A 26,406-nucleotide genomic window follows, 5' to 3' on the forward strand; every position below is an offset into this window, starting at 1 on the left:
TTCTGAGACTGTGAACTGTACTGATTAAGTACAATTTATTTCACTATGCTGCTCCAGTCCACTTCTCAAACGAACAGTCCCACTTGCATCAGTCTGAGAGACAATCAACCTGTCTGGTCCATGCTGGAATATCACTGCGATATTTCCAATTCACAATTCCCAGGGAAGAAGATCTTGCATTAAAATGGCTCCTTATGTGACCTCTAGAACTCCCTCAACATCTTGCAGTCAATTAAGAGTAGTAATGGGAGCTCAGCAGGTGAAGTCAAGTTTACTGAACCTCTTGCTTTTGTTCTCTGCGCAGAGTATCCATGGCAACTGCATCTTCTCAAGTGCTCATCCCAGAAATCAACCTAAATGATACATTTGACACATTTGCATTAGACTTTTCCCGAGAGAAGAAGATGCTGGAGAGCCTTGATTACCTCACAGGTAGGAGATTTGGAGACAAGTGCATCTTTGGCCCCTCGATATGAATTTTGGAATGCGCTGTCAACAATGTTTCAGCTCTTAACCAACAGCAGGAACAGAGCCTTTTACAAACCTGTGCCCTCTCCACGGGGCAAGGTGCTAATTCGGTGGGAATTGGGCTAATTAAGGATTCTCCATCTCCACTTGCAGTAGCTGAGGTATTCCGGGAAAACACTTCCCCCCCCCCACCCCCCCCAAACCCGCCCCCATTGAGTCTTTTACAAATCATCAATCCAAAATTATCTGTCGGCTTTGTTACACATGCCACATGGCTAATATTACAACTAATGGTCATTCCCATTCATTCCTGCTTAATACATATTGATTGATCTCCCATGGGAACATTGAGAAAAGAAGTAAGCCATTTGGCTCCTCGAGACTGTGACTAATTTGTACCACATCTCCATATATCCGTCCGTGATCCATATCCCCACTTCATCTAAAAATCTATCAACCTTGACCTGAAGCAGCCACAGATTTGCACAGGGGATTAAAGGGCATGACTGGCCTTCAGTTGAAGGAGGGTTAAGAGAGTGTATGTCATACGACTGGGACACGAGAATGTAATTCAATCGCACTCGTTACTTTTACATAACACCTCGATACTATTCACAGTTCAGTAGCAAAATCCACTGAAATCTGACAAGTAGAGAGCAAGAATTGGTTTGAGCATAGCAGCTTCTGTGCATAATGAAGCACAACAGCATCACCTCCACATAGTGAGTTAATTACAGTGTGACAGGTCTGCATAAGCAGTTTTTATTCTCAATGGTGACATTGAAATGTATAGTTGGAGCAATGTTAACAGAAAAAGATAACAGCAGAAAGGCTTTATAGGTGAGACCTATTTTTAAAACGTATCCAATTTTGAAATGTTGCCATTGCTGGCCAGGCTGCCCATCCCCAGCTGCTTCTAACCACCTTTGCGAACTGTAACCATCCATATGGTGAAGGTGTGCCTACATTGCTGTCATGGAGGGAGTTCCAGACGTCTGGCCCAGCATCAGTGAGGAATTGTGATTATATTGCCAAATTGGAAAGACGGATGGCTTGGAGGGGAAAGTGGAGGTGTTGGAATTCCTGTGCACCTCTTAGCATTGTCCTGCTACACATCACAATCTTAGTACAATGGTGGTAGAAAAGAGTGTTGACTAAGCGTGTAGACATTCATAACTAATTTGTTCATGGATATGGAATGTCTTAAAAACAAGCTGATACGGTGCATCATCCCCATTTTGGAATATGTTTGAAATTAAATTTGTCTTGAAATCATGACGTCAGGCACCTTGATTTCTGTGTTCCCGCCCCTATTAGAACCTATCTCCCTCAGAAGTGACTGCACCCTGTGCTTTCAGATCCAACCCTGACTTTGTCAGAAAGCCCCCCAACTGCGGTGGTGCTATTGGTGTCTGGCATGCTGATATCTACACTGCAGAGGCTGAATGCCAGTTCTCAGATACCACCTTCTATCTCCCCTTGGACCATGACCCCACCATCAAGCATCAAGCCATTGTGTCCCCTCTGTCATCAAGCTCATCGCCTCTGGGGATCTCCACCCCCAACCCCCATATCCCACAGCCTCCCAGCTCATATTCCCCCATTCCCCAAACCTTTCTACCTTCTCCCCAAAATGGACAAATAGGACTGTCCAAGTCAGACCTATTGTTTCTGTCTACTCCTGCCTCACTGAACGTATCTCTCCCTACCTAAATTCTATTATTTTGCCCCTTGCCCAGTCACTCCCCACTTGTATCCATGATTCTCCTGATGATTTTCTTTGGAAGGAGGCCTGAACCGTTCCCATTCACCACCACCCTCCTCCACCTGGCCGAGCTCATCCTCACTTTGAACAACTCCTCCCTTGATTCGTCTCACTTACGTCAGGTCAAAGAGTTGGCCATGGGTACCTGAATAGGCCCCAATTGTGCCTGTCTCTTCGTGGGATAGATTGAAGGTTCCCTGTTCCTGTCCTACACAGCTCTGTTCCCACAATAGCATCATCAGTGCTACCGTCTCTCATCTGGAATTAGAAAAAAATTGTCAATTTTGTTTCCTATTTCCACCCTGTCTTCACCTTCATCTGGTCTATCTCTGACTCCTCCCTTTCCTTCCTTGAAATCTCTGTTTCCATTTCTGGGGATAAGTTGGCCACAGATATCCTCTAGAAACCCACTGATTCCCACATATATCCTCACATCCTGCTCCCTGTAAGGATTCCACTCAATTCTCGCTTTTTTACCATTTCATCTGTTTGGATGATGCCAACTCCTGCAGGGTGTCCCTCAGAAATGTCCACGCTAGATTCTCAGCCACCATGGCTAACAGGGCTCTCATGTCTGACCCTTTCCTGCTATTCAGCCCTCACCCCTTCCCACAACAGTGATAGGGTCCACCATATCTACCATCCCATCAGCATCCACATCCAGAGGATTAATAGTCATCATTTCTGCCAGTAGGATGACACCCTCTCTGATGCATATTCCCCTCATGTCCCATGTCAGTTTTCCACAGAGACCATTCCCTCTGGGACACCCTGGTCCACTCTCCTCCAGTCGCAAAACCTTCCCACACTCCCATAGCTCCTTCCATCACAATTGCACCAGGTGTAACACTTGCCCATTTATTTCTTCTCTCCTCAGTATCCAGGGCCCCAAACATACCTTCCAGATGAAACAGTGCACTTCACACAATCCGGTCTACTGCACTCGCTGCTCACGATGTGGTCTCCTCTACACTGGGGAAATGATGCATATACTGGGTAACTGCTTCACAGAACACTTACGTTCTGTCTGCTAAAAAGACCCTGAGCTTCCAGTTGCAAGCCACTTCAGCACAAGCAGTAGGAACAGCACCTCATTTTCTAGCTAGGTACCTTACAGCCTCAGGATTTAGTGTCGAGTTGAATAATTTTACAGCATGAACGCTTTTCTCGATGTTTTTTACCTACCTTCCCTGTTGTACTATTTTCTCTCTCCTCTCTCTCTCTCTCTCTACCTCTCTCTCTACCTGCACCCCACCCCCTTTCTGTCTGTCTGTATCCACCTATCTCTCTCATCCCCTCTGTCTCTTTCTCTCTCTCTCTCTCTCCCTCTTCCCATCCATCTCTCTGATCTCAATCTCCACCTAATGTGCTCACTCCTGTCAGACCCGCTGAGTTTCTCCAACAATTTCTGTTCTTATTTATTTCAAATTTCCATTGAGCTTAATGATATTTAAGTTTATGTTTAGCCTTACAGAGCTTTACACATTTTTAACCTTAGAGGAGAGTGAAGTTAGGTGGAGAAATGCAGCAACTGTTGAGTCAAATGCTTATCCTAGGTTTTTGTGTCTGTCTTTTCAGCTCCAAATCCACCGGCTATCCGAGAGGAGCTATGCACTGCCTCACATGACACGATCACAGTTCACTGGACCTCTGACGATGAATTCAGCGTGGTGTCGTACGAGCTTCAGTACACCATCTTCACTGGCCTGGCCAATGTTGTTAGTGAGTTCACGGTCGCTGTTAGTGTTGTCATTTCAGGGAATATCCAGCAAGTTCAAAACTGAAGTTAGAAACTGCTGTGAGTTCATTAGTCAGAATTTTCTGGAATCAAGTATAAATCTGCTTGGATACTGCTGGCAGAACAATCATTCGACTGTTAAGAAAATGGTAGCTTTTCCTGCGCCCATGAGAACTGCAGAATGGAACTGAAAACTGCCCAATAATCTTGAGTTAAAACTTGCCCACGGTAACTTTATGCATTCAGATCGACTTAATCAAACTTTTAACGTGTGATCCCAGAAGAAAAGTATAGCAGCTCAAACTTTTCCATCACATTTTACATTATTCGCATCTTTGATTTTTATTTCTGATGCTCCCAGTATTTGCCTCAATCCTCTTGCCTTATCCGCTGAGTTAAATTAAGCATACCTTCAACCAACTGTTTAATTATGTAGCATAAAATCCAGTGAGGCTGAGTGAGTCAAGCGCATTAATGCTGCTTTTGAACATCTGCAGTTTGACTGAAATCCCATAGCTTGGAACAGAAATATGGTTTCAGCACTGCCTTACATAGCTGAATAGCCTGCTGATATTCACATCTGAGGCTTGCACAAATAATGGCAGCCAGGTGAATGGTGTAAGGCTTCTGGTTCCAACGAGCTGTAACCCGGCTAGGAACTCAGAGCGGGAAAGCTGGAGAGGGTGAATCTCTGTGAACAAGGAAGGACAGCAGTGGGCCAGTCACCACATTAGCAGTTCCACTGGTGTTGGTTGAGGGATAAATATGATGTAGGAAACCCGACAAGCTGTGCCTACTTCTTGGAAAAGTCCCATCGGGTCTTTTCCTTCCATCTGTGAGGGCCTGAGTTTGATATGTCATCTGAAAGTCAGAAATGCAACATTGCTCAAGTGTTAGGAGTGGGTCTTTGAGCCTCTTACTGTCTGAGTCAGAGGTGATAGTACTATACCTGAATCAATATTAACACTAAAATTGTGTAGTGTCAACACCATGTGCAGCTGGGCTTTCGATAGATTTTCAGGGCTCACATCCCTTTATCATTTCGATATTCCCATAGTTTGTATCAGCAGCAGTTGTTGCATGCCGGAGCTGATGTTCCCGGTCGGTTCCCATGTGGGTGTCGGAGCCCCTTCCCCCACCGAATCACGCTGCTGTTCCGGTTCCATTGCAGGTTTGTGTAGCTCGGCTGACAGCTGGATGATTGTCCCGAATATCAAGCAGAACCACTACACGGTGCACGGGCTGCAGAGTGGCACCAAGTACATCTTCGTCGTCAAGGCTATAAACCAGGCCGGCAGCCACAACAGCGAACCCTACAGGCTCAAGACCAACAGTGAGTTGTACAAGCTTCGCTGCCTGGCTTGGGAAAGGCCGCTCAATGACCTGTTACCAATGACACCATGTTACAAACTCCATGTGTGACCATTGATTTTGCATCTTTTTTCCTTTTAATCAGTGGTGACTTGACAACAACAACTTGTGTAGAACCTGATAGAACACCCCCTCACCCCAACCAAAGCATTTGAAGGAAGGAACAAAATTTGACGCCGAGTCACGCAGAGAGATATTAGGGATGATGACCCCGAAAGCTTAGTCAACTCAGTAGTTTTTAGGGAGCATCTTGAAGGAGGAAAGAGATATATGAAGTCAGACAAATTCAGGGAAGGGTTCTGAAGCCTTGGGCCCAGGAAGTTGAAGGCCTGGTCCCTAATTGTAGAACAACAAACAGAATTAGAGCAGAGCAGTTGTCATGGAGGGTCGTGGGGTAAGAGGAAGTTAGAGTTAGGGAGGGAAAAGGCCATGAAAGTTTTTAGAGGACAAAAATATTTTAAGTTGACATCTTGTTTAACTGGGAATCAGTTGAGTAAATGAGTCAAGGGTGATGGTGGAAGAGGAATTACCATAAGTTATGATACAGGCAGCAAGTGGTTTAAATGATGTTGAGTTTATAGAGGATAGGATGCGGGCAACTAGCTGAGTATGCATTAAAATAGTCAAGTCTCGAGTTCACAAATGGATGAAAGAGGGTTTCCACAGCAAATAGGCTGAGTGGCGTTGGGTGACAACGCAAAGATGAAAATCCCTGCTCCTGATGACTGGATGTGTACTGGGAGCTCATCTCAGGCTTGTGTGCAGCACTGAAGATGTGAACAGTCTGGCCTTGTTGCCAAGGAAAGGGACGGATTCCCTTCATTCAATTGGTTCTACATTGTTCCCAAATGGAGGTCCTTAATTCCCAGAATTTAGCCATTCAAGGTCTTCAGCTAGGTCACTGTTACATCTTTGTGATATTGGCAGTTCAGTCTATTCTTCTACCATAAACTGGAAACTCTTCAATTACTGTTAGTGAAAGCTGAATCAGTGAGAATTGACCATCTAAGTGGCACTTAAAGGAGAAGGCTTTGATTTGGATTTAGGCTAAGACCAGCTTGATGTTAACAGGATGTGGGTTTAATGCATTTGTCAAGAACCAAAGCTCTCATACATGACACCCAGACAGCTTTTATGGCCCTCGCATCTGATCACTGTCCAGACTGGCCAGATTGATTATGTGCTCCATGGAACTCACAGCGCCTCCTCCTTGTCCACAAAGAAACCTTAAACTAAAAATTCTATTGAAATGGACCTGACTTCTTCTGGCTCTAGATCCAGCCTTTGGTATGACTGAGCAGGTAGAAAGCCACCATTAGTGACCAACACAGGCTTCAGATTATCGTCAGCAAACCATCGGGATTGTTAATGGTGAACCATTTAACTTTGCCCAAACCTCCTGCACGCTTCCTCCAATGAGCTTGAGGCAGCAAATCAAATATTGGACAAGGAAGCCTATCTTGCACAAGGTTGAAGTTATTAGGAACAACAACAGGCCATTCAGCCTCAAGCCTTCTCTGCCATTCTTTAAGAGCACTGTGAATGTGGCTTAACTTCATTTACCTCCTTAGATCCCTATCAGTTTACCTGATGAAATCTATCCACCTTCAATTTATTGTCACTATCCACAGAGACTTCCACTACCCATTGTGTGGGAGAGAAATACACTTCGTGTTTTCATGTCAAAATGGACTGGCTGTAATTTATTGGACTCCCTTGGTCTGGATTTCTACACCATTGCAATAGCTGATAACTAGGGTTCACAAGTGATGTACAGCATATGGAGGAGCATTAAAGGCATAATTTCCTGTCTTCCCAATTGATATGTGTGGTCCTAAAGGCACAAGAAGCAAGCAAAACAGATGTCCTAATGAACTTGCCAATATCTGCCCTTTGGCCTCTTTGTCTGTTTCGATTGGAGGGCAGCCAGCTACATGGGAATGAAAATGGAGCTAAGGGAATTAAAATGGAGATGAGTATTGACAGACAGAGGTCAAAGGGCAGATGTCATTATTTAAAGCAAGATCAATAAAATTCAGGAGAAAGATGTTCTGCTGAAACAAAGCAAACTAAGAATGAAATGCTAAGGGTGAACAAAGAGATGAGTTTTAAAATTGAACCTGAACATAAGATATTCATTAAGAGATGAACAGTAAATGAGAGAAATGCAAAAGGCAAAGTGATATGTGTAGGAAGGAAGTTAAATAGATAGCAAGGCAGAGTGGCAATATGCAATGAAAATATCAAAAAATTGGTATTCTATGGACACATAAGTAACATGAGAAACAAAGGTGCAAGGGTCACTGAGATAAATGTGCAGAGGATGATGTGAAAATGAGAGAGTGAATTCTTTGGTCACGACTTTAACCTAGCTTTTTGAAAGGGGTTAAAATTGAGTCTCAGGAATAGGGACAACTGGAGGAAACGACAGCAGTGGAACATGGCAAAAAAAGATATACATGAGTTAAGATAGTGAGAAAGGATATATCAGTAAACTTGCCAAACTTAATTCCTGCACCCTCAAATGTTCACAGTGATTAGCAAGGAGATAGTGAGATCACCAGGCCACAAAGAGAAAACTTGAACTGAAAAATGGGCAGAACCAGGGGAGCAGTGATCAGCAAATGTAATTTTTATCTCCAAAAAGGGAGGTCAAACAGGGAACTATCCTCTATGTTGCTGTTAGCAAAGGCAATTCACAGGAATATTTTTTTAAAAGGTGAGATAGTAATTATATTGTGAGAAGAATATTCTTTAATCAATTTTAATTGACATATTTGAAGAAATAACCAATTATAAACTAGGACACAGCAGTGGATGTGGACTTTCAGAAGGTCTTCATCCTGAGACTCACGACTAGGATGAATGTGTGTGGACTCAGGGATAGTTGGAACGATGTGTTTAAAGGAGGCTACAGAAATGGAAATCTAAAGTAAGTTTCTCAGACCAGTGGGAAGTGTGAAATGGAGTCGCGTTGTGATTTACACCAAGATCTATATTGTTCACTGATAATAAAATGTGAGGCTGGATGAACACAGCAGGCCAAGCAGCATCTCAGGAGCACAAAAGCTGACGTTTCGGGCAGCTTTTGTGCTCCTGAGATGCTGCTTGGCCTGCTGTGTTCATCCAGCCTCACATTTTATTATCTTGGAATCTCCAGCATCTGCAGTTCCCATTATCTCTATATTGTTCACTGATCTGTTTCAATGATTTGAGCCAGGAAAGTGCTGAAATTTGCTGGTGATATAAAATTGGAGTATTAAATGAGAGCAGCAACATCAGCATGATCTCAGGCCATGAATGAGGGAGGGGGAAGTTAGGTGGTGGAGAGACAGCTGCTGAGCACAACCCCTGGCCTGAAACAGTGCTGGCTGTGGGAGCAGGCACCGAGGGTTATCTATCAGAATCAAGGCCTGCGGGGTTACTGTTGGACAGGGCTCTGGCCTGCTGTCTGCTGTGGTACCAGGGGAGGAAGGTCAAGGTAGCCCAGGGTGAGTGGAAGTTTGGGGTAGGAAGTGACCACAGGAGAAGGGGTGAAAGAGACAGCAGCTGCAAGGGCTGGGGGGTGAGAAAGGGTTTACAAAAAGTGGTGATGAGAGGAGACAGCATCTGTTGATGGGCAGGGTGGAGCTGAGGGGCTCGAAATAGAAGAAACACCAAGGCAGATGGATTCTGTCTCTAGCTCCTTCATTTGGATACGAAGGATATGGAGCAGCTACTTCTCAAATGGTTAGAATAAAAAATGCAGGCAACTGGGAGCTAGTTTAGTTTTGCGAAACTTGGTCAGCATGGTCAAGTTAGACTGAAAGGTCTATTTCCATGCTGTATGACTCTATAAATGGGTTAGAGGAGGAGTGAGCAATCTGGCTACACAGTCTTCTTAATTATTGAATGTAGCCGTACAAGTTAATAAGATCACAAAGAGTGGGGCTAGATGAAGAGATTCCAAAAGCAGGGAGGTACTGTTCCAGTCACATCAAGGGTTGGTTAGAGCACACTTGGGAGTATTGCGAGACAATGTTTACACAGCTGTTGTTAGCAGATGTAGACTCAGGCTGTTTACTCTGGAGAAGCAAGTCTAAGACTAGATCCAACAGATGCCCTCAGAGATGACGGCTTTTAATAAGGTGCTGAAACTCTTCCCACTTGGAGTTGAGTCCAGAATAATGGAACATCGATATGACGCCACAAACCTATTCCGTGAAGTGTTTAGGAAGAATTTCTGGAAGGAAAATATTCTGATAAGGCAAAACTTTCATACCTAGCAACCTTCCATGACCTTCACAGATCCCACATCAATGAAATATTTTTGAAATGTGCTCACAGCTGCTGAAAAGCTGGCAGCCAATTTGCAAACAACAATACCCAACAGAGCCATGTTCAGAGATCATTAGAGTGCAGGAAGCTGGCCAGTATAGACGAACAGGGCAAATTGTTTATGTAGATGCTACAGATATTCTGAACCAGATTTTCACTGAAATACAGGACCAGAACCGATTGTGAGTGGGATTTGAAAATTTAAGCCCTTGAAATCCTCATGGAATCCTTGACTTTTCCAGATTAGTTTGTAATTTACTAAGGGCTGGCAGTGGGATGGGTAAGGGCAATCCACTTACTGTCAGTTGCCAGTCCCTAAAGGTCCAGAAGAATTTCATGGTGGGACAGAGGAATGCTGTGAGCCATGTGTTTGCAGATGGAGGTTGAATATAACTCAACTGATGCTGGTGGCCCATGTCACCTCACAGGATGCCCAGTTTTGGGTTGCTCAATCTGTTGGACATCTGTCCATTTAGCACCGTGCTCCATAGCACGCTGGAGCCTATCCTTAAGTAAAGACAGGATTGCCTCTCTGTGATGGCTTTGTATTGGTCCCTCGTCCTGATGCTGTTGGTAAAGACATGTTTTCAAGAGATCGTTTGAAGACGATGAGGCCAAGTAGATGCTTCCATCTTATTGGTTCTCTAGTCACCTGCCACAGGCCTGGTTTAGCAGCTATGTGTTTGGACAACTTGCTCAGTCATGCCATTGCCGAGCTACTTTGAACTATCTCTGCTGAGTCTTTACTGAAGCTGGGGCAGGATGTACGTGGAGATAGCGGTGACTGGAACACAAGATGTATTATCCTATAAATATGATTATATCAGTCTGTTGCTTGACTGCTGTGTGGGAGAATGTTTGGCACAAACCCCCAGATATTTACTGAGGACAATTTTTCAGGGTCAGTAGGGTTGTGTTTTCCTGTTGTTGTTTCTGATAATGAGTGGTCTGTCCAATCTCATTCTTTACTGAGGCTCTTGCAGTGGTTTGGCAAAACTTTAATCACTTGGTGGGCCATTTCAGATGTCATTTAAGAGTCAACCACACTGCTGTAGGTCTGGAGTCACGTGGAGGGATACAGGTGGGCTTTTTTCATGGTAACTGATGCGTCTAACTATTTTTTGAAAGGATTGATTTATTAATTGGATTTAAGTTCCACCAGCCATCTTTTTGGGATTTGAACCCATGTCCACTGAGCATCTGAGATAATGGGAACTGCAGATGCTGGAGAATTCCAAGATAATAAAATGTGAGGCTGGATGAACACAGCAGGCCAAGCAGCATCTCAGGAGCACAAAAGCTGACGTTTTGGGCCTACACCCTTCATCAGAGAGGGGGATGGGGTGAGGGTTCTGGAATAAATAGGGAGAGAGGGGGAGGCGGACCGAAGATGGAGAGAAAAGAAGATAGGTGGAGAGAGTATAGGTGGGGAGGTAGGGAGGGGATAGGTCAGTCCAGGGAAGACGGACAGGTCAAGGAGGCGGGATGAGGTTCGTAGGTAGGAGATGGAGGTGCGGCTTGGGGTGGGAGGAGGGGATGGGTGAGAGGAAGAGTCCGTTGGAGATGATCTGGTTCTGTGTGCAGGTGCTGAGGAAGGTGATGTGACTGTGGTAACTGGTTTGCTTCAGGACATGGTCGAGCAAAACTTTTATCAAACTTTTTAACCTTGACTCACCAGGACACTTCACAAGAATATCATAGGAAAGAGGGAAACAACAATTGTTAGAATTAGAACCATTGCCATGGAGAGACGACCAGTCAATGGTCACTGACACTTAACGACCAGGCCCTATTTAAATTTTAAACTTGACTCTGATTGATCAAGGCAGTGTCCTGAGAAATGAAGCAGAGAATGGCTGTGAATGTATTTCATTTGAGTTGAAACAAGTGCAGTGTGTGTGTAACATGCCATTCTGTCTGCAAAGACCAGGGGCCTGTGTATGAATAGATGTAGCTCCCCACTCTGACAGTGTTAAATTGGCAGTCAGCATATTTCTTGGCAAACTCAGGATTATATCCAGCAAATGTTGGACTCTGTATGATTAGGTATGGTTAGGTATGATCAATTCCTTATTTATTGTACAATGCTGAAGGGATATGCTGTTTCAAATACAAGCATTTGGGATATACAGCCGATTTACCTGGCATTACACCAGCGTTGAGGTTCACATCCCATATTACTCACTTGTGATAACACAGTATAGAGCTGGATGAACACAGCAGGCCAAGCAGCATCAGAGGCATAGGAAAGCTCATGTTTTGGGTCAAGACCCTTCTTCAGAAATGGTGGAGGAGAAGGAGATTCTGAAATAAATAGGGAGAAAAGGGGAGGCGTTTAGAAGATGGATGAAGGAGAACTTAGGTGGAGAGGAGATAGGCGGGTCAAAGAGGTGGGTTTGGAGCCAGTGAAAGTGAATGTGGGTGGGGAGTTACGGAGAGGATAGGTCGGTCCAGGGAGGACAGACAAGTCAAGGAGGCAGGATAAGGTTGGTGGATAGGAGATGAGGGTGGAGCTTGAGGTGGGAGGAATAGTTAGGGAGGCAGGGACTAGCTAGGCTGGTTTTGGGATGCGGTCAGGGGAGGGGAGATTTTGAAGCTTGTGAAGTCCACACTGATACCCTTAAGTTGCAGGGCTCCCAAGCTAAATATGAGATGCTGTTCCTGCAGCTTTCGGGTGGCATCATTGTGGCAATGCAGGTGGCCCAGGATGGACATGTCGTCCGAGGAGTGGGACGGGGAGTTGAAATGGCTCATGACTGGGCGGTGTAGTTGTTTGTTGCAAACTGAGCGTAGGTGTTCCGTGAAGCGGTCCCCAAGCATCCACTTGGTTTCCCTGATGTAGAGGAGGCCACAACAGGAACAGTAGATACAGTATATCACATTAGCAGATGTGCAGGTGAACATCTGTTTGATGTGGAAGGTCTTTTTAGGGTCTGGGATGCGTGTGAGGGGGGAGGTGTTGAGACAGGTTTAGCACTTGCTTCGGTTGCAGGGAAAAGTGCCGGGTGTGGTGGGGCTGGAGGGGAGTGTGGAGCGGACAAGGGAGTCACGGAGAGAGTGGTCCCTCCGGAAAGCAGATAAGGGTGGGGAGGGAAAAATGTCTTTGATAGCGGGGTCGGAATGCAGATGGCGGAAATGTCGGAGGATGCTGTGTTGGATCCGGAATCTGCTGATGTGGTAAACTGTATCCGCTGTTCCCATTGTGGCCTAAATCTCTAAACAATAAAATGCTGTCTGTGTTGTTCCTGTACAGTAGCAGCTAGAATTCACCTGTTGTTCCAAATTTTGAGACATCTTATCTGACATAGACTGGGCTCATTTCGGGACAATAGAGACGTCCTTAGGCTCGTTCATGAATTTAGGTGATATATAGCGAGAAATTATCTGTTCAGGCACCTTATTGTGTATGATGGCAAATTATTATAACATCAAACTTGCAGAGTGAAGAATTAGCAAGACAAAGATCTTCAACATCATGTGTCTTTCTTCAGCAATATTGCACCTTCTTAAAACTGCCTGTCAAATCATTACCTCCTTTATTTCATCGAAGCTTGCTGTTTGGAAATTATTTTGTAAATTACAACATTAATTGACTAGAGGGTGCTTTAGCTTTATCTGAGATTGTGGGCTGCACTACATACAGATTAGGCAAGTCTTTCCGCCTGGCTTTGTTTAAATAATCCCGTTTCCTTAACAACGTGAGAAAGACAATCTTGGAAATTATGAAAATGACCAGGACAAGATCACCACTTCCAGATTTCAAGGTCATGCTCTGTTTCAACACCATTGGAACCAATCTGGGAATAATAGTGTGAAGGTCAGGATTTCTGAATGTGGCATCACATCTTTCAGTATGACAGAACCCAGCAAACCTGGAAATTGCTGGCAGATCTTTAACCTACAGTGGATGCTGCAGCATGCAACAGGAGTAGAATTTTCATGGAGAGATTGTCTCCTACTGCAGGGTCACTGAGACCCTCTCAGAAACAGCGTACACCTATGTCAATTCTCCAGGGTCAACACCCTTCCTCTTCTGCCATCATTATTAGTGGAAATTTGGATCATCCCTTTTTGCTCCAGAAAATCAACATCCTCCCATTTATGGAACCAACATTGCAATTACTTTCTCTCTCGTATTTGGGTATTCCTGTGGACATTTCATCTCTTACTTTGAACTTAAGTAACTGCAAACTGATTGTTACTGCGATATCAATCTCCCATATATTGTGGACTTGCTTAAGCATTGCTGCTTAAATCCAAACAGTGGAGCAGATGCTATGAATGAGCAGGTCATGTACCCAAAGCGCAAAGCCAGCGAGAACGTCCCAACATATTTTGTTGTTTTTTGATAGATAAATGCTGCTTCCACTCGGGACCCCTGATCCTGGCACCTTGGGGAGAAGCATCTGTGGAGCATGCTGTCTCCCTCTCGATTTGTAACATCAGGACATTTACTTGGCCCGAGTGCCAGTAATCCTCACAGTTCTGCAAAGGAGGATGTTACAATGTCGCTGTTGGCCTGAGAGACCAATCATAGCGGCAAAGACTACCTGAACTAGAGTCAAATTGCCACAGACAGGGCATATCAACCATGGTCTGGGTTTTCTGACTGATGTCCAACACTATTATCTGAAGGATTTCTGTGCCAGATGATAGCCTGAGGACATTATTTATCAACAGAAAAGTTAAGTATCTTATTGAGCAAGAGTGTCCCATTTTAACAAAGCGCGGCATGGTCGCTCAGTGGTTAGCACTGATGCCTCACAATGCCTGGGACCCAGGTTCGATTCCATCCTCAGCCTGAGTGTTGTTTGCCCATTCTCTCTAAGTTGGGTGAGTTTCCCTTGGGTGCTCCGGTTTCCTGCCACAGTCAAAAGATGAGCAGGTTGGGTGGATTGGCCATGCTAGGTTGCCTGTACTGCTCAGGGATATGCAGGCTAGTTGGATGAGCCAATGGAAATGCAGGGTTGGGGTAGGGCGTGGGTCTGGGTGGGATGCTCTTCAGAGGGTTGGTGTGGACTCCATGTGTTGAATGGCCTGCTTCTGCGCTGTAGGGATTCAATGATTTCAAAGCTTAGTGCAGGCCTCTTCCATCTCATCTAAACTGTTTCTAAAGGTTGCACTTTTCATAAGAGTAACCCTTCCCTCTTTCCCCCGTTTTAAACTGACGTTTTTCCCAGCCACCATGAGTTCTGAGGAAGGGTCACCAGACCCGAAACGGTGTCTCTGTTTTCTCCTCCACAGATGCTCCCAGACCTGCTGAGCTTTTCCAGCAACTTCTGTTTTTGTCCCTGACATTTGCAGCATCCGCAGTTCTTTCGGTTTAACAGAGGTGATGGTGTGAGGTAGGATACAGGTGGCAGATAACTGTGATGGCACCATGTACGAAAATACACCATGTGTTACTCATAAAGAGGCTACATGAGCTCAGTCCAAGATCAGATAGAACACACAGACCTCACAATACAGTTTAGTTTGAGTCAGTGGCCAGACAGAGGGAACGCAATCGGTGACAAGAGAACAGAGTTTATGGCAGTCTTCAAAGATGCTCCCACAAAGGTCACTGGACTCAACATTAAACTGTGCTTTCTCCCCACAGATGCTGCCAGATCTGCCCAGTTTCTCCAGCGTTCTCTGTATTGTTTCAAAGATGCTGGGCTTGCTGGAGCACATTTGTAAAATCCCACTGTACTTGACCTTCACCCTCACCTAAACCCTGCGTATATTAAGAGCATGTGTCTTTCTAATGAGCTGAATTCTTGCACCCTGTCATAAGATCCTGTTTTCATTTATCTCCTGGACTGTTTGAAAGAACTCATGACTTTAATATATGCAGCTGTAGTTCTGAATGTGTTGGAGGAAAGCCAGGCCTCGTGAGCAGATCTTGTTCAGAAAACGGGAAGGCTGTGCAGATGTGTGTTATCCCTCAGTTCTTTTCTAAGATTTGATTTTAACCGTTCCCAATCCGGCAAACGGATTCTTCCCAGCCCCGTGGAGAATTTGAGGTGGGAACACACTGGGGCACTGACGCCCTACCTTCAGACAATCCTGTGGGGGGTGAGGGGGGATTAGGGAGGGTGGGTTACCGTAGTACTCGGTCGGGACCAGTGGCTAGCTGGTTAATCGGAGCGTTCTCTCTTTTGGGCTTATCCCAGCATCAGGGTGGAAACACACCAAAGCGCAGAGACTGTGAGCTAGGTGACCATTACAGCCAAAGGCCCAGTGATGGGGCTGTGGGGTTGAATAGCCTCGACGGGTCATCCCCCACACATCTTGAGTCATGCTCCGGGGGTCCCTGTTAGCTCTCCTTGGCTGCTGACTGACAGTATCAGGAACCTGCCTGTTCATTGAAAGGGGGAGAAGTAACTGGGTTTGGAGCTGAAGCGGGCTGCACCATGGGGTTGGGCATTGGAAACAGCTGCAGCACCTAACGATAATCAAAGCCAACCTACCCATTAGCACAGGAGTTTGGATGCTACTACATCTGTAGGAGTTTCTCTTCAAGAGCCTCTTGCAGCTTCCAGAAATCTTGAAACTGAACCAAGACTCCTGTGGCCAATCCACGGCCAGATGGTTAGGTTGGTTTGCACACCTCTCTCATGCAGGGTCCAAGGTTCGAGCAGCTCCATCAGTCATCCTTAAGGAAATACTCAGAAGACCCCAAAGCTTCAACATGACTGCTTTTCCCTTATCTCGTCCCAATCCCATCACATATAAAATGTGGGACTCAGAACAGAGTAAAGCTGTTTCCGTGCCAGGATAAATTTAGCTCAGGCCTTGTAGCTCTCTATCCCAGCAGGCCTCGGTCCAGGTGCTATCATATCCACATCTTGGTTCCATATTTTTGATGCTTTTATGTAAGAAAACATCTTATCAATCTCAGCGCTGAGGGCTCTGATTATTCCAGAAGAGTGAGAGAGAGATCCAGATTTTTAGTATCACTGAGAAGGTGAGTACAGGGGAGAAGAGACTGGTTGACGTTTAGCCTCCTGGATCGTAAACTGACCGAAATTATTAACTATGTGCTATATCTTATATACAGTTGACAAAACCATCATACGACCAATGAAAGCTTCTTATGAAATGCTTGTAAATATAGATATATGTGAACATTGGGTAAGAAATGAATTAAAGACTGCATTTACATAGCTCCTCTCAAGACCTCATGATACCAACAAAGACTGTTGAGTGCACAAGAAGTTCCCACAAACAGCAATGTAATAATGACCAATCATTCTGTTTCTTTTTAGCTGATTTGAGGTGCGGGATTCTGGCCAGATCTCTGCTTCTCTTAAAGTTGTACCATTGGCTTTGACAAATCTACAACCGAGAGGGGAGATGGGACATTGGTTTATGGCCTCATGCAAGGAACAGCACCTCGAGCTGTATCTCAGCTTCCCCATCCATCCCCGTCCCCCAACCAACAACCAATACTGTGCTGGAGCACTTGCTGAGATGTCTGTGCTCATGTTTCTGGGGTGGAATGTGAAGCCACAATTTTCTGTCTCAGAGCAATGGTACTACTTAGTCAACCATACCTGACACCATGAAAGGGCTGACTGCAGCTTGAAATTTGAGGGGCGCTGGTCCTTCAATACAAGTCTGAGACTGATCTGGATAAATCAGGAACTGACCACAAAATCGAGGTGACTCTTCAATGCAGTACTGAGCAAGGGCTGCCGTGTTGCAGTGTTTCAGATGGTGTTAAACTGAGATCCTGTCTGGTCTGTTGGGTTGATATAAAACACTCCACTGAAGAAGATTGACAAAATTACCCTTGGTATTGTGGACAATATTCATCCTTCAAATCAGTGTTAATTTTGAAAATCCCCTGATCACTGTCACATTGGTGTTTGTGGAATCTTGCTGTGCACAAGTTGGTAACTGCGGCCCCTATGTCACAACAGCGACCACTTCATTGGCTGGAGAGCACGTTGGGTTAGCCTGAGGTCATGAAAGGCGCCATGGGATCTGCCATGTTTTCCATGCCTGTGGTAACGACCTTTTTTCTCCTTTGTACTCCAGGCCAGCCATTCAAGCTGGATCCCAAATCCGCGCACAAGAAGCTGAAAGTCTCCCACGACAACCTCAGTGTGGAACGGGATGAGACCACCTCGAAGAAGAGCCACACTCCAGAGCGGTTCACCAGCCAAGGGAGCTATGGGATAACTGGCAATGTCTACATCGATAGTGGCCGTCATTACTGGGAGATCCTCATTGGAGGAAGCACATGGTGAGAGTACATACTGTTGCGCGGGGCGGTGTTGGTATATGTACCATGTCTTAATTGCATTACTAAAACTCATACCAGCTATGCCCTGACTCTGTAGTCCCTGGGTCAAATCTTGAGACTCCTGCCCTAACAGCACTGCAGAAGAGCCTTCACCACATGGACTGGACCAACTTAAATAGGCAACTCACTACCATTTTCACAAGGATAATTTCTCAAGCATTTTTTCAGGAGCTAATTCGTTCACAAGACACCTTAAGCTCTTACAAAGCATGTCTACATGTCTTCCCCTTTCCATACCCACATTTCCATGTCCACCCATAAGCTGTTTCCTTCTTTGCACTTGTTATGAATACCAGGGATATAACAGGACCAAAATAATCCCGTTCTCTGCATTTGGAAAGAAGTCACAGATAATCAAGGTCTTACCTAGTGTAGAGTTGAGGCAAAGTTACGCTCTAAGATTACATTTGAAAACTCAAGGAATTGGCTATAGAATCAGTTGCACCTGGTCTTATTTTTACTGCAACAATTATCGATTTTTTTGCCAAAAAGGACACTTTTTGCCAAAGCTTTTAGTCCTGCCTTCATCTGGACAATGGGCAAGTATTCCAGTTCAAAAGCAAAAAGAGCATTTATCCGGCATGAGAGAAGAGTGATAATGCATTGGCACATGGACTCGGTATGATGCTACAAAGAATGCACCAATTAATGATGATTGACAGTCATCTGCTAGGCTTTGTTTAAATTCTATACCAGACAGGTTGAATAAATTTCAGCTAGCTGTCTCGTTTCAGTCATACTCGCGTTCTGTATGACCAAACAACTAAATGCCTGATTGGATCTGAAATACGGCAAAATGATGCACAAAAATGAGTTTGCATATCAGGCAGCAGGTCGTGTTTACAAAACTCCAGAGCAGAAAATGGCTTTGAAGTAACTGGAAATAGCTGCATCGATTGCTTTTGAAATGCTTCGTTCCTTCTTTTGTTTGCCTTTGTGGAAGGATGCTTTGGGAATGTGTTAAGTGGGAGCTGTGTTTATCTGGGCAGACTCAGAATGTGGCCTTGGTATCCAAGACGATCCAATGCACAAACAAACCCAACTACTCTGGAGTTTTGTGGCAGTTACTGGAGACGGCTGCTATGTAAGCTCAAGCTCGGCCAGCATCACCATGCCTTTCCCTGACCTTGCAGCCAAACTGCCGAGAAACCAGGCTTCCCAAAGGAGCTTCCCGCTGGTGGATTGGTTGGACATTGAGGCAGTGTAGCTGGAGGAATTTCAAGTGGAACATTACACTTCCCACTGGAAGCCCCTGAGGCCATTCAGTTAGGCGTCAATTAATATTGCCTCTGCCTCGTTGCAAATTTCAAAACAGTCCAGCATTAGTCGCTCCTGTATTTTTGCATTTCCTAGATTGCTGTAAAGTAATGGAGTTTTTTTCTTTTCCCCTCTTCAGTATCAGGAATAAGCAATCCCATGGTAACCCAAATGGCTTCTTTGCAATAGATTTTAACAGCTGTTCCCTCCCTGAGTGTTATGGGAAATTAATATGCTAATAATCATGATGCTATTCTGACATCAGCAGACTGGGACTCAGAGGAGTGGAATGGAAACACTAAACAGAGAGCTAGAAATACTAATAAAGTGCTAATAACCAGATTACAAAACCTGAGCGTGTGCGGAAAGTTACTTTTAGATAGGGATAGAATAGCCCAGCCTCAAATAGTGTAGTGCACCCAACGGCCGAGACCTGTGGTAGGTAAACTCACAGAAGGGGCATTGTTGCAGTCTTAAGCCTATAGGAGTAACACTACCCACAAAAGTGGAGATCATCATACACTCTGCCAGCTTCAGTATTCACCCAAACCACTCGCACTGCCATGGTATCTAATTTTCCACGACATTAGACTTCATTCTTCAGGTAAACTGTTGCCAGCAAATCACAACAAAGAAAACTTAGGCATTGATTTAGGACATAGCTTCACTATAAGTCACTTATTTTGAAAAGCCCTTGTGTGCCGTCAGCTATGACTTCTTCACAATGTTTTAAGATCCACTTGAGAACACCGTCTCCAGGCTGGCACCCTCTTTAAAAATACTCAGTAAAACCCAATTCTCTGCTCAAGGCTTCAGTCAGTCTGTGGTGCCCTCTTCATTAGCTTGGCATCAACCTTTATCAAATGCTACTTCTGCGTAGCACCTTGTGTCTACTTATACAGTGAACAATGCTACGTAAATACAGCAGGTTCACTATGTGGGTATCCTCAATAGGCAAGTGTGAAAAGCTGAAGAATTTGACAGGATGCTCTCCTGTTTGCCCAGCAGACATTATGAAATGTGTTCTTCCAGCCAATTATAGGTTTTCCATTTCCAAGGAAACAGACCCTTTGTTTTTGTGGGAGAGGGTGGTCGAGAGAAGGCAACATACCTGTGGATTATTTCTCAAACTCTCCTCTCTGACACTGCAAAGTGGTCTTAAGAAATTGCTGGGATTTCCTACCCATGCTTTTAATTTACAGCAGACCGAAGCAGCCCACTCTCAGCACAACTTGCTCATCTCTGTGCTCGCAGATTTTACAGCAAACATAGGAACAGATAGAGGGCATTCATCCCTTGCAACCTATCCTGGCTCCATATCCCCACACATTTATATTTAGCAAAGAGCGATTGGACTCAGATTTAAAATGATGAATTGAGAATCCATCAGCTTGTGTCTGAGGTGCATATCCTACCACCAGCAGAGTGAAGCAGCCAGTGTTTCATGTCTTTTCTGACAAATTACAGTTCTTAATTTAAGATTATATTATTTCGTCATAAATTCCCCGACTTGAGGGAAAAGCTTCCTTTTGTCCACTCTAACAACTCCTAAAACCTCCATCAAATTACCCTTTGTCCTTCTGGCATTACAAATCCAGTTTATGTCATCTCCCCATTTAACCTACTCCTTGGAAGCCCGGAAATGTTCTACTGAATCTCTGCTGCATTCCTACCAATCTTAATGTAATGAATGATACTTAGAACTGTACAAAATATCCCAATGTGGTCTATAACTAGGACTAGGTCTAGTTGTGGCAAAATTTACTCTTGGCTGGCTGATCTGTACTTCCAATCTGTATTTCAACCTTGATTCTAGATTGCTTAATATAGTGCTTAACGTGGGAGGAGGCAGTGGCTAGTGGCATTGTCACAAGGCTATTAAATGTTGACCCAAATCGAGTTCTGGAGACTTGGGTTCAAATCCCACCAAGACAAATGGTGAAACTTGAAGACAATGGAAAATCTGGAATTAAGAGCCTAATGATGACCATGAATCCATTGTGAATTGTTGGAGAAAACCATCTGGTTCACTAATTGTCTTTAGGGAAGGAAACTGCCATCTTTACCAAGTCTGGCCTACACGTGACTCCAGTCTCACAGCAATGTGGTTGACTCTTAACTGCCCTCTGGGCAATTAGGGATGCTGGCCTGGCCTGGAATAAAAAGGGAACTACAGCTGTTGTTTGTTTAAGGGGAAACTAGATGTGGAAATGTGGAGCAAGGTGATAGAAGGTTATTCTGGAATGTTGGATTAGAGCAAGGTTAAAGGAGACCGGTATAATAGATAAATCCCTATGGATAGAGTGGCCTATTCTTTGGCTGCGAGTCCAATGAAATGTGGCTGGACGCAGAGCAGCGTGCGGAGAATAAAACCGTTTCAATTTTATTTCCAGGTATGCGATTGGGATCGCCTACAAGTCAGCACCAAAACACGAGTGGATTGGGAAGAACGCCTTCTCCTGGGTTTTCTGCCGGTGTAATAATAGCTGGGTTGCAAGGCACAATAGCAAGGAGATACCTGTGGAGCCCTCGCCCCACCTCCGACGCCTGGGTCTTTTACTGGACTATGACAATGGATCTTTGTCCTTCTACGATGCTGTTAATGCTCAGCACCTGTACACCTTTGACATTGCATTTGTTCAGCCTGTGTGCCCCACCTTCACTGTGTGGAACAAAGCCCTCACAGTCTTAACGGGGCTCCCTATACCGGATCACCTGGATTGCACAGAACAGGTACCTTAGGCAGGGTGTGGTGATTGAGGACGGCAGTTCCTGGCCTTTTCAATGGGAGTGCATTGCACAGTTGACTGGAGCTGCCTTGTCCAATCAGACTTCATCTCAGTGTCCAGCTCCAGCTGGAAGTTAAAACAAAATGTGTGCTATCCTCCGCGCACCCCCCCCCCCCCCCCCGACCCCCAATCAGTGAGCTCCCACCTGGGTATATTTTCCTCTTTCTCTCGGCTGCCCTTTTTATTTGTGTCCTTTTTTAAGGTGGCCGATTCGGGTCAGAAATTGAGATCAGAAAGCTCATCAATCAGGCTCTTCCTCTGATTTGTCTCGTTTATCCCTGTCATGGGCAGCAGGACTGCATTGCCCTCCTCAGAAACAGAGATCTAATTGATCCCAGTTGTGGAATGCAGCAATTTTTCACTTCAATGAACCCCCAGTAGGAGTTTGTGAAGCCTGCTTGGGAAATCTGCTCGTGCAGTTCAATAGTTTGAGGCAGGGCGACAGTCAGCCTCCTGAGCTGCTTCCAACATTTTTCCACCATTGTTGGTGTGTCCAGACCCAAACTACTTCCCTCTCTCTTCCTGATCGAACTCTGCTGAATCCAATCCCTTTGATGCCAAACAGGCCCACACAGACTTCCAGCTGACCAACCTATTGGGTCTGTTCAGAGTAGGCAAGAACTGCAGATGCTAGAGTCAGAAACAACACAGCGTGCAGCCCCAAAACTTCAACTTTCCTGCTCCTCTAGTGCTGCCTGGCCTGCTGCGTTCCTCCAGCTCCACACCATTTGGTCCATTGTTAGTTTTATTTCAATTCATTTATCCCCTTCAAAACCAGAAGTCAGGTGTTGGATATGGTCATCCTATCTGACCATCTTTCTCAAATGCAGGGTATCTCGGCTGAAAGTCCAATATCATGCAGAATTGAAGGCTGATTTGGGTCAGTGGTTGTCACGTTGGGTGAAATTGGTCTCATCCAGTCACAGATAAAGCTGCCACCTGTTGTTTTCGAGCACTCTCAGATGCCCAAATCTGCAGCGTTTTCTTTTTGAGACGGTTAATTTCCTGTAGCAACTGACAGGTCAGAACCCGCATTTTGTCCCCATTGTTTTCTCAGTCAGGACTTTTAACAATGTCAACACAATGTGAACTTGAACCATTCACTGTTGTACACATTTTTTCTTCTTGCTGAACAATTCTCAGCCCTTTTACCAATGGGAGTGAGCCGTGGGAATAATAATTCCATCTTTACAGCTCCTTTATATGGAGCTTCGGAATGGAGGAAAGTTGGCTAATTGAGGGCATTCATGAAGTGTGAATCCAGTGCCCATTAGTCTTCATCCCAGGAGTATCTTTAGCTCAAGGTAACAACGGACAATCTAGCCTGCATTTTCTCTCACCACACATTCATGTTTACTTTTATATTCACTTTATACCCGGAGGAAATTATACCCAGTAATGTTCCACGTGTGACTCTAACACTCCTTTATTTTGTACTTACTCATATAGGGGGATTTATAAATTATTTATGTGAAATTTTTTTTTGGACTAAAATTGTAGAACTCTTTGCTTTTGCACATTCAATGTTTACTATCGTATTTATGTGTTGGTGATTCGTTGGGGATTTGAAATATATGAAAAGAAAATTTAGAGAGAAACTATGGATTTCCCAACAGTACTGTCAAGAACTTCTGTATTGATTAACAGGATGTTGCCCTGGACACAGTGTGCAGTGAATGGTAAGGTTCATTCGATTTGTAAATCGTCCTCCAGACACAGCAAATGTGCTGCCGAAACCAAACCGAGCTGATCTGGCCTTAAAGAGACAATATCCTGTTTATACACAACTGCACACAGAGGTGAACCTCGCTGGTGCCTCTGCATAGAGGTTTTTCCATATCCAATATCTGGTACTCGGACCTGATTTCGGTGGTCAAATTGGGAACCTGTTCTCTTTAGTGGTACGTGACTATGTCATCAGAGTGTGAAATTGTAAGTTGGTTTAAGTAATTGCCATGGGGCATTTGTATTATTGGCCGGGTGCAATCAGTTTAGGGCACCACATCTCAAATGGTGTACAGGCCTCAGAAATCAGCTGAATTTGTCGGAAGACAAGGGTTAAATTAGCAGGATGGGCTGCATAGACTTGGATGTATTTTCCCAGAGCTTTTGAAGTTTGAGAATCATTGAACTGGAAGTTTATATTCATTTGGTATAGTGACTAAAAAGCAACTGTGAGGAGTCCAGGACCAGAGGACAGAATCTGGAGATTAACCATAGGCCATCTAGGGCTGGAATTTTGCCTCGCAAAACGTGGTGGAAATCTGAAATACTGTAACTCAAAAGGCTGTCAATACTGGGGGGGGACGAATTGAGATTTTCAAAACTGAGATCGTTCAGTTCTTGTTGGGTCAGAGGACTGACGGATATGACTCAAGAGATGGTAAATGGAATTGAGATACAGGTCAAGTGTGATTTAACTGAACGACCAAACAGATTAGAGGGGCTGAATGGCCTCTTGTCCCTATGTGTATGTATTATAAATACCTTGTTATTGCAGCTCATCGAACATCATTACAGGATAAACCATTATAAACATTATAAAACATTGTAAACCTTTCGGTCAGGATTTAAAGGGATATTGCCTCTTTAAAGTCCTCTCAACCTTAAATTAATCCAGTGTTCACTTGTACCACTACTGTGAGAATTTGACATGTAGGGCTTGTTGCATTTTTCATTTAGGGATTTTCAAAAAGAGTCAATTCAGAAATGGAATATGAATGTTGCTTGAAAATACAGTTATGTCTCATTGCAGAATTGAGCATATTTCTGTGCCTTCTGTGCCTCTGTTTCAATAACCCGGTGACAATTTCCGTAAAACTGAGGTGGTTTGTCTGACTTGGGCCAAAGTTGCTGCTCCAAGGACAAAGGTACTAGGTTACAAGAGAATCTCTGAAATGAGACAGCACACGAGACATTATGAGGGAAATATACTAATGTCGGTGTTGCACTGCAAACAGTTTTTTCTTTGAAAAGCTGAGCATTGAATGTTGCCACTGTTGTTGCAAGTTTTCATGGGAAATGGTTCCTTACTGATTGATTGATTATTTTTTGGACGAAGGAAGATGAGTAAAAAAGAAAATGCTGTCAGAAGTCCAAGAACTTTGCAAACTGGTATTAAAAAGGCAAGACAAATGGACTTAAACGTATCCAGTTACAAATCCCGCATGTAATTGAACTCTTGGGAATGAATGCAAGGTGCACTGTGGCATGTCAGGATGCCGAGTTCAGGCATTGAAGCAGGTAACACAATCTGTTCATAGATGACGTCACAGTGACCTCTATTTGACTATGCTGGTTACTGCGTGGAAAGGCACATTATCCTCTGCTAATAAGTGGAGCTTCTGGACCACAAACTGCAACAGTCACTTCAAGCTGGACTACAAAATGAGCCATTCAGTACGAGCCAACACATTCCTTCCTGTGGACTGCTAACAATTAGCATGCTCGGTAATGAAGTCGACATTTGGACAATTGCATTGCCCTCCACTGTGGAGACTGCTCTGTTGTTCGCTCTGTTGTTTTTCTTCAGCTTAGATGCAGCTCAGTGGCTGGAGGGACATTTTCATGTAATTAGCGTCAACAGACACACTCCACCACCAGCTTGATTTTGTTTTTTTTGTTCTTTATGATTTTAATGAAGCAGCCTCTGTTTTTTTAAATTTTGCAGTACTGAATTCAATGCCTGATTCCAGAATAAAAGACTATTCATGTCGAGCCTGATTTGTGTGTGTGTGTGTGTGTGTGTGTGTGTGTGTGTGTGTGTGTGTATACGTGCGGGGTTTTGTTTGTCTGGGTTAAACCAGAAGCCCAGAGTGTCAATGCGTTATGATTAGTATCAAGCAAGGTGTGGTGGGAGGTAATGAATTTCTCGAATTGGTGTCCGCATCGGGAACACTCTCCCACTGCAGAGGCTTGCTGCAGGTGCTGTAGGAGTGCTGCACTGTTGCAGTGGCCATCTTTGACATGAAATATTAAACCTTCTGATTTCCAAAGTGGACATGAATGAGTTCATGATGCTGTTTGATGAAGAGCTTGTATTCTGGCTGGTATGCATCCCTCAACCTGACACCACTAAAACAGATGATCTGGCCATTGTCACTGAGTGGGCAGTAGGGAGGGGGGATTGCAGATAGTGGGTGGTGGAGGAGAAGGGGGCATGGGGGGGAGACTCTGCTGTGTGAAGATTGGCAGCCACATACAAGTGACCACACTTTAAAAGTATTTTGGCTGTAAAACAGCTTGCTGAGTCCAACACCAGATTATTGGAGAAACAGCAGGATTGACAGCATCTAATGAGAGAGAAACAGTCAACCAGAACTGACAGAGAGACTAAGTATTTTTCAGCAATTTGTTTTTGCTTGTTTCATCGGATTTACTGCATTTATCCTGGAAAATTCACTTTGAT

General features: G+C 44.5%; 1 protein-coding gene across 3 annotated transcripts in view; it reads left to right on the plus strand.

Moving 5' to 3' along the window:
• The window catches only part of mid1 (midline 1), a 105,906-nt gene extending 80,191 nt beyond the window's left edge, over window positions 1-25,715 (plus strand). For all 3 annotated transcript variants that reach the window (XM_059650415.1, XM_059650416.1, XM_048540988.2), the window contains 5 exons: window positions 305-432; window positions 3,812-3,955; window positions 5,143-5,304; window positions 17,685-17,892; window positions 21,603-25,715. In XM_059650415.1, the coding sequence (XP_059506398.1) occupies window positions 305-432; window positions 3,812-3,955; window positions 5,143-5,304; window positions 17,685-17,892; window positions 21,603-21,951 (991 nt within the window). In that variant the 3' untranslated portion in view covers window positions 21,952-25,715. The remainder of the gene's footprint in view (window positions 1-304; window positions 433-3,811; window positions 3,956-5,142; window positions 5,305-17,684; window positions 17,893-21,602) is intronic.
• Window positions 25,716-26,406: the final 691 nt, after the last annotated feature.

The sequence above is a fragment of the Stegostoma tigrinum genome, chromosome 12, assembly GCF_030684315.1.
Source record: "Stegostoma tigrinum isolate sSteTig4 chromosome 12, sSteTig4.hap1, whole genome shotgun sequence".
Lineage (NCBI taxonomy): Eukaryota > Metazoa > Chordata > Chondrichthyes > Orectolobiformes > Stegostomatidae > Stegostoma > Stegostoma tigrinum.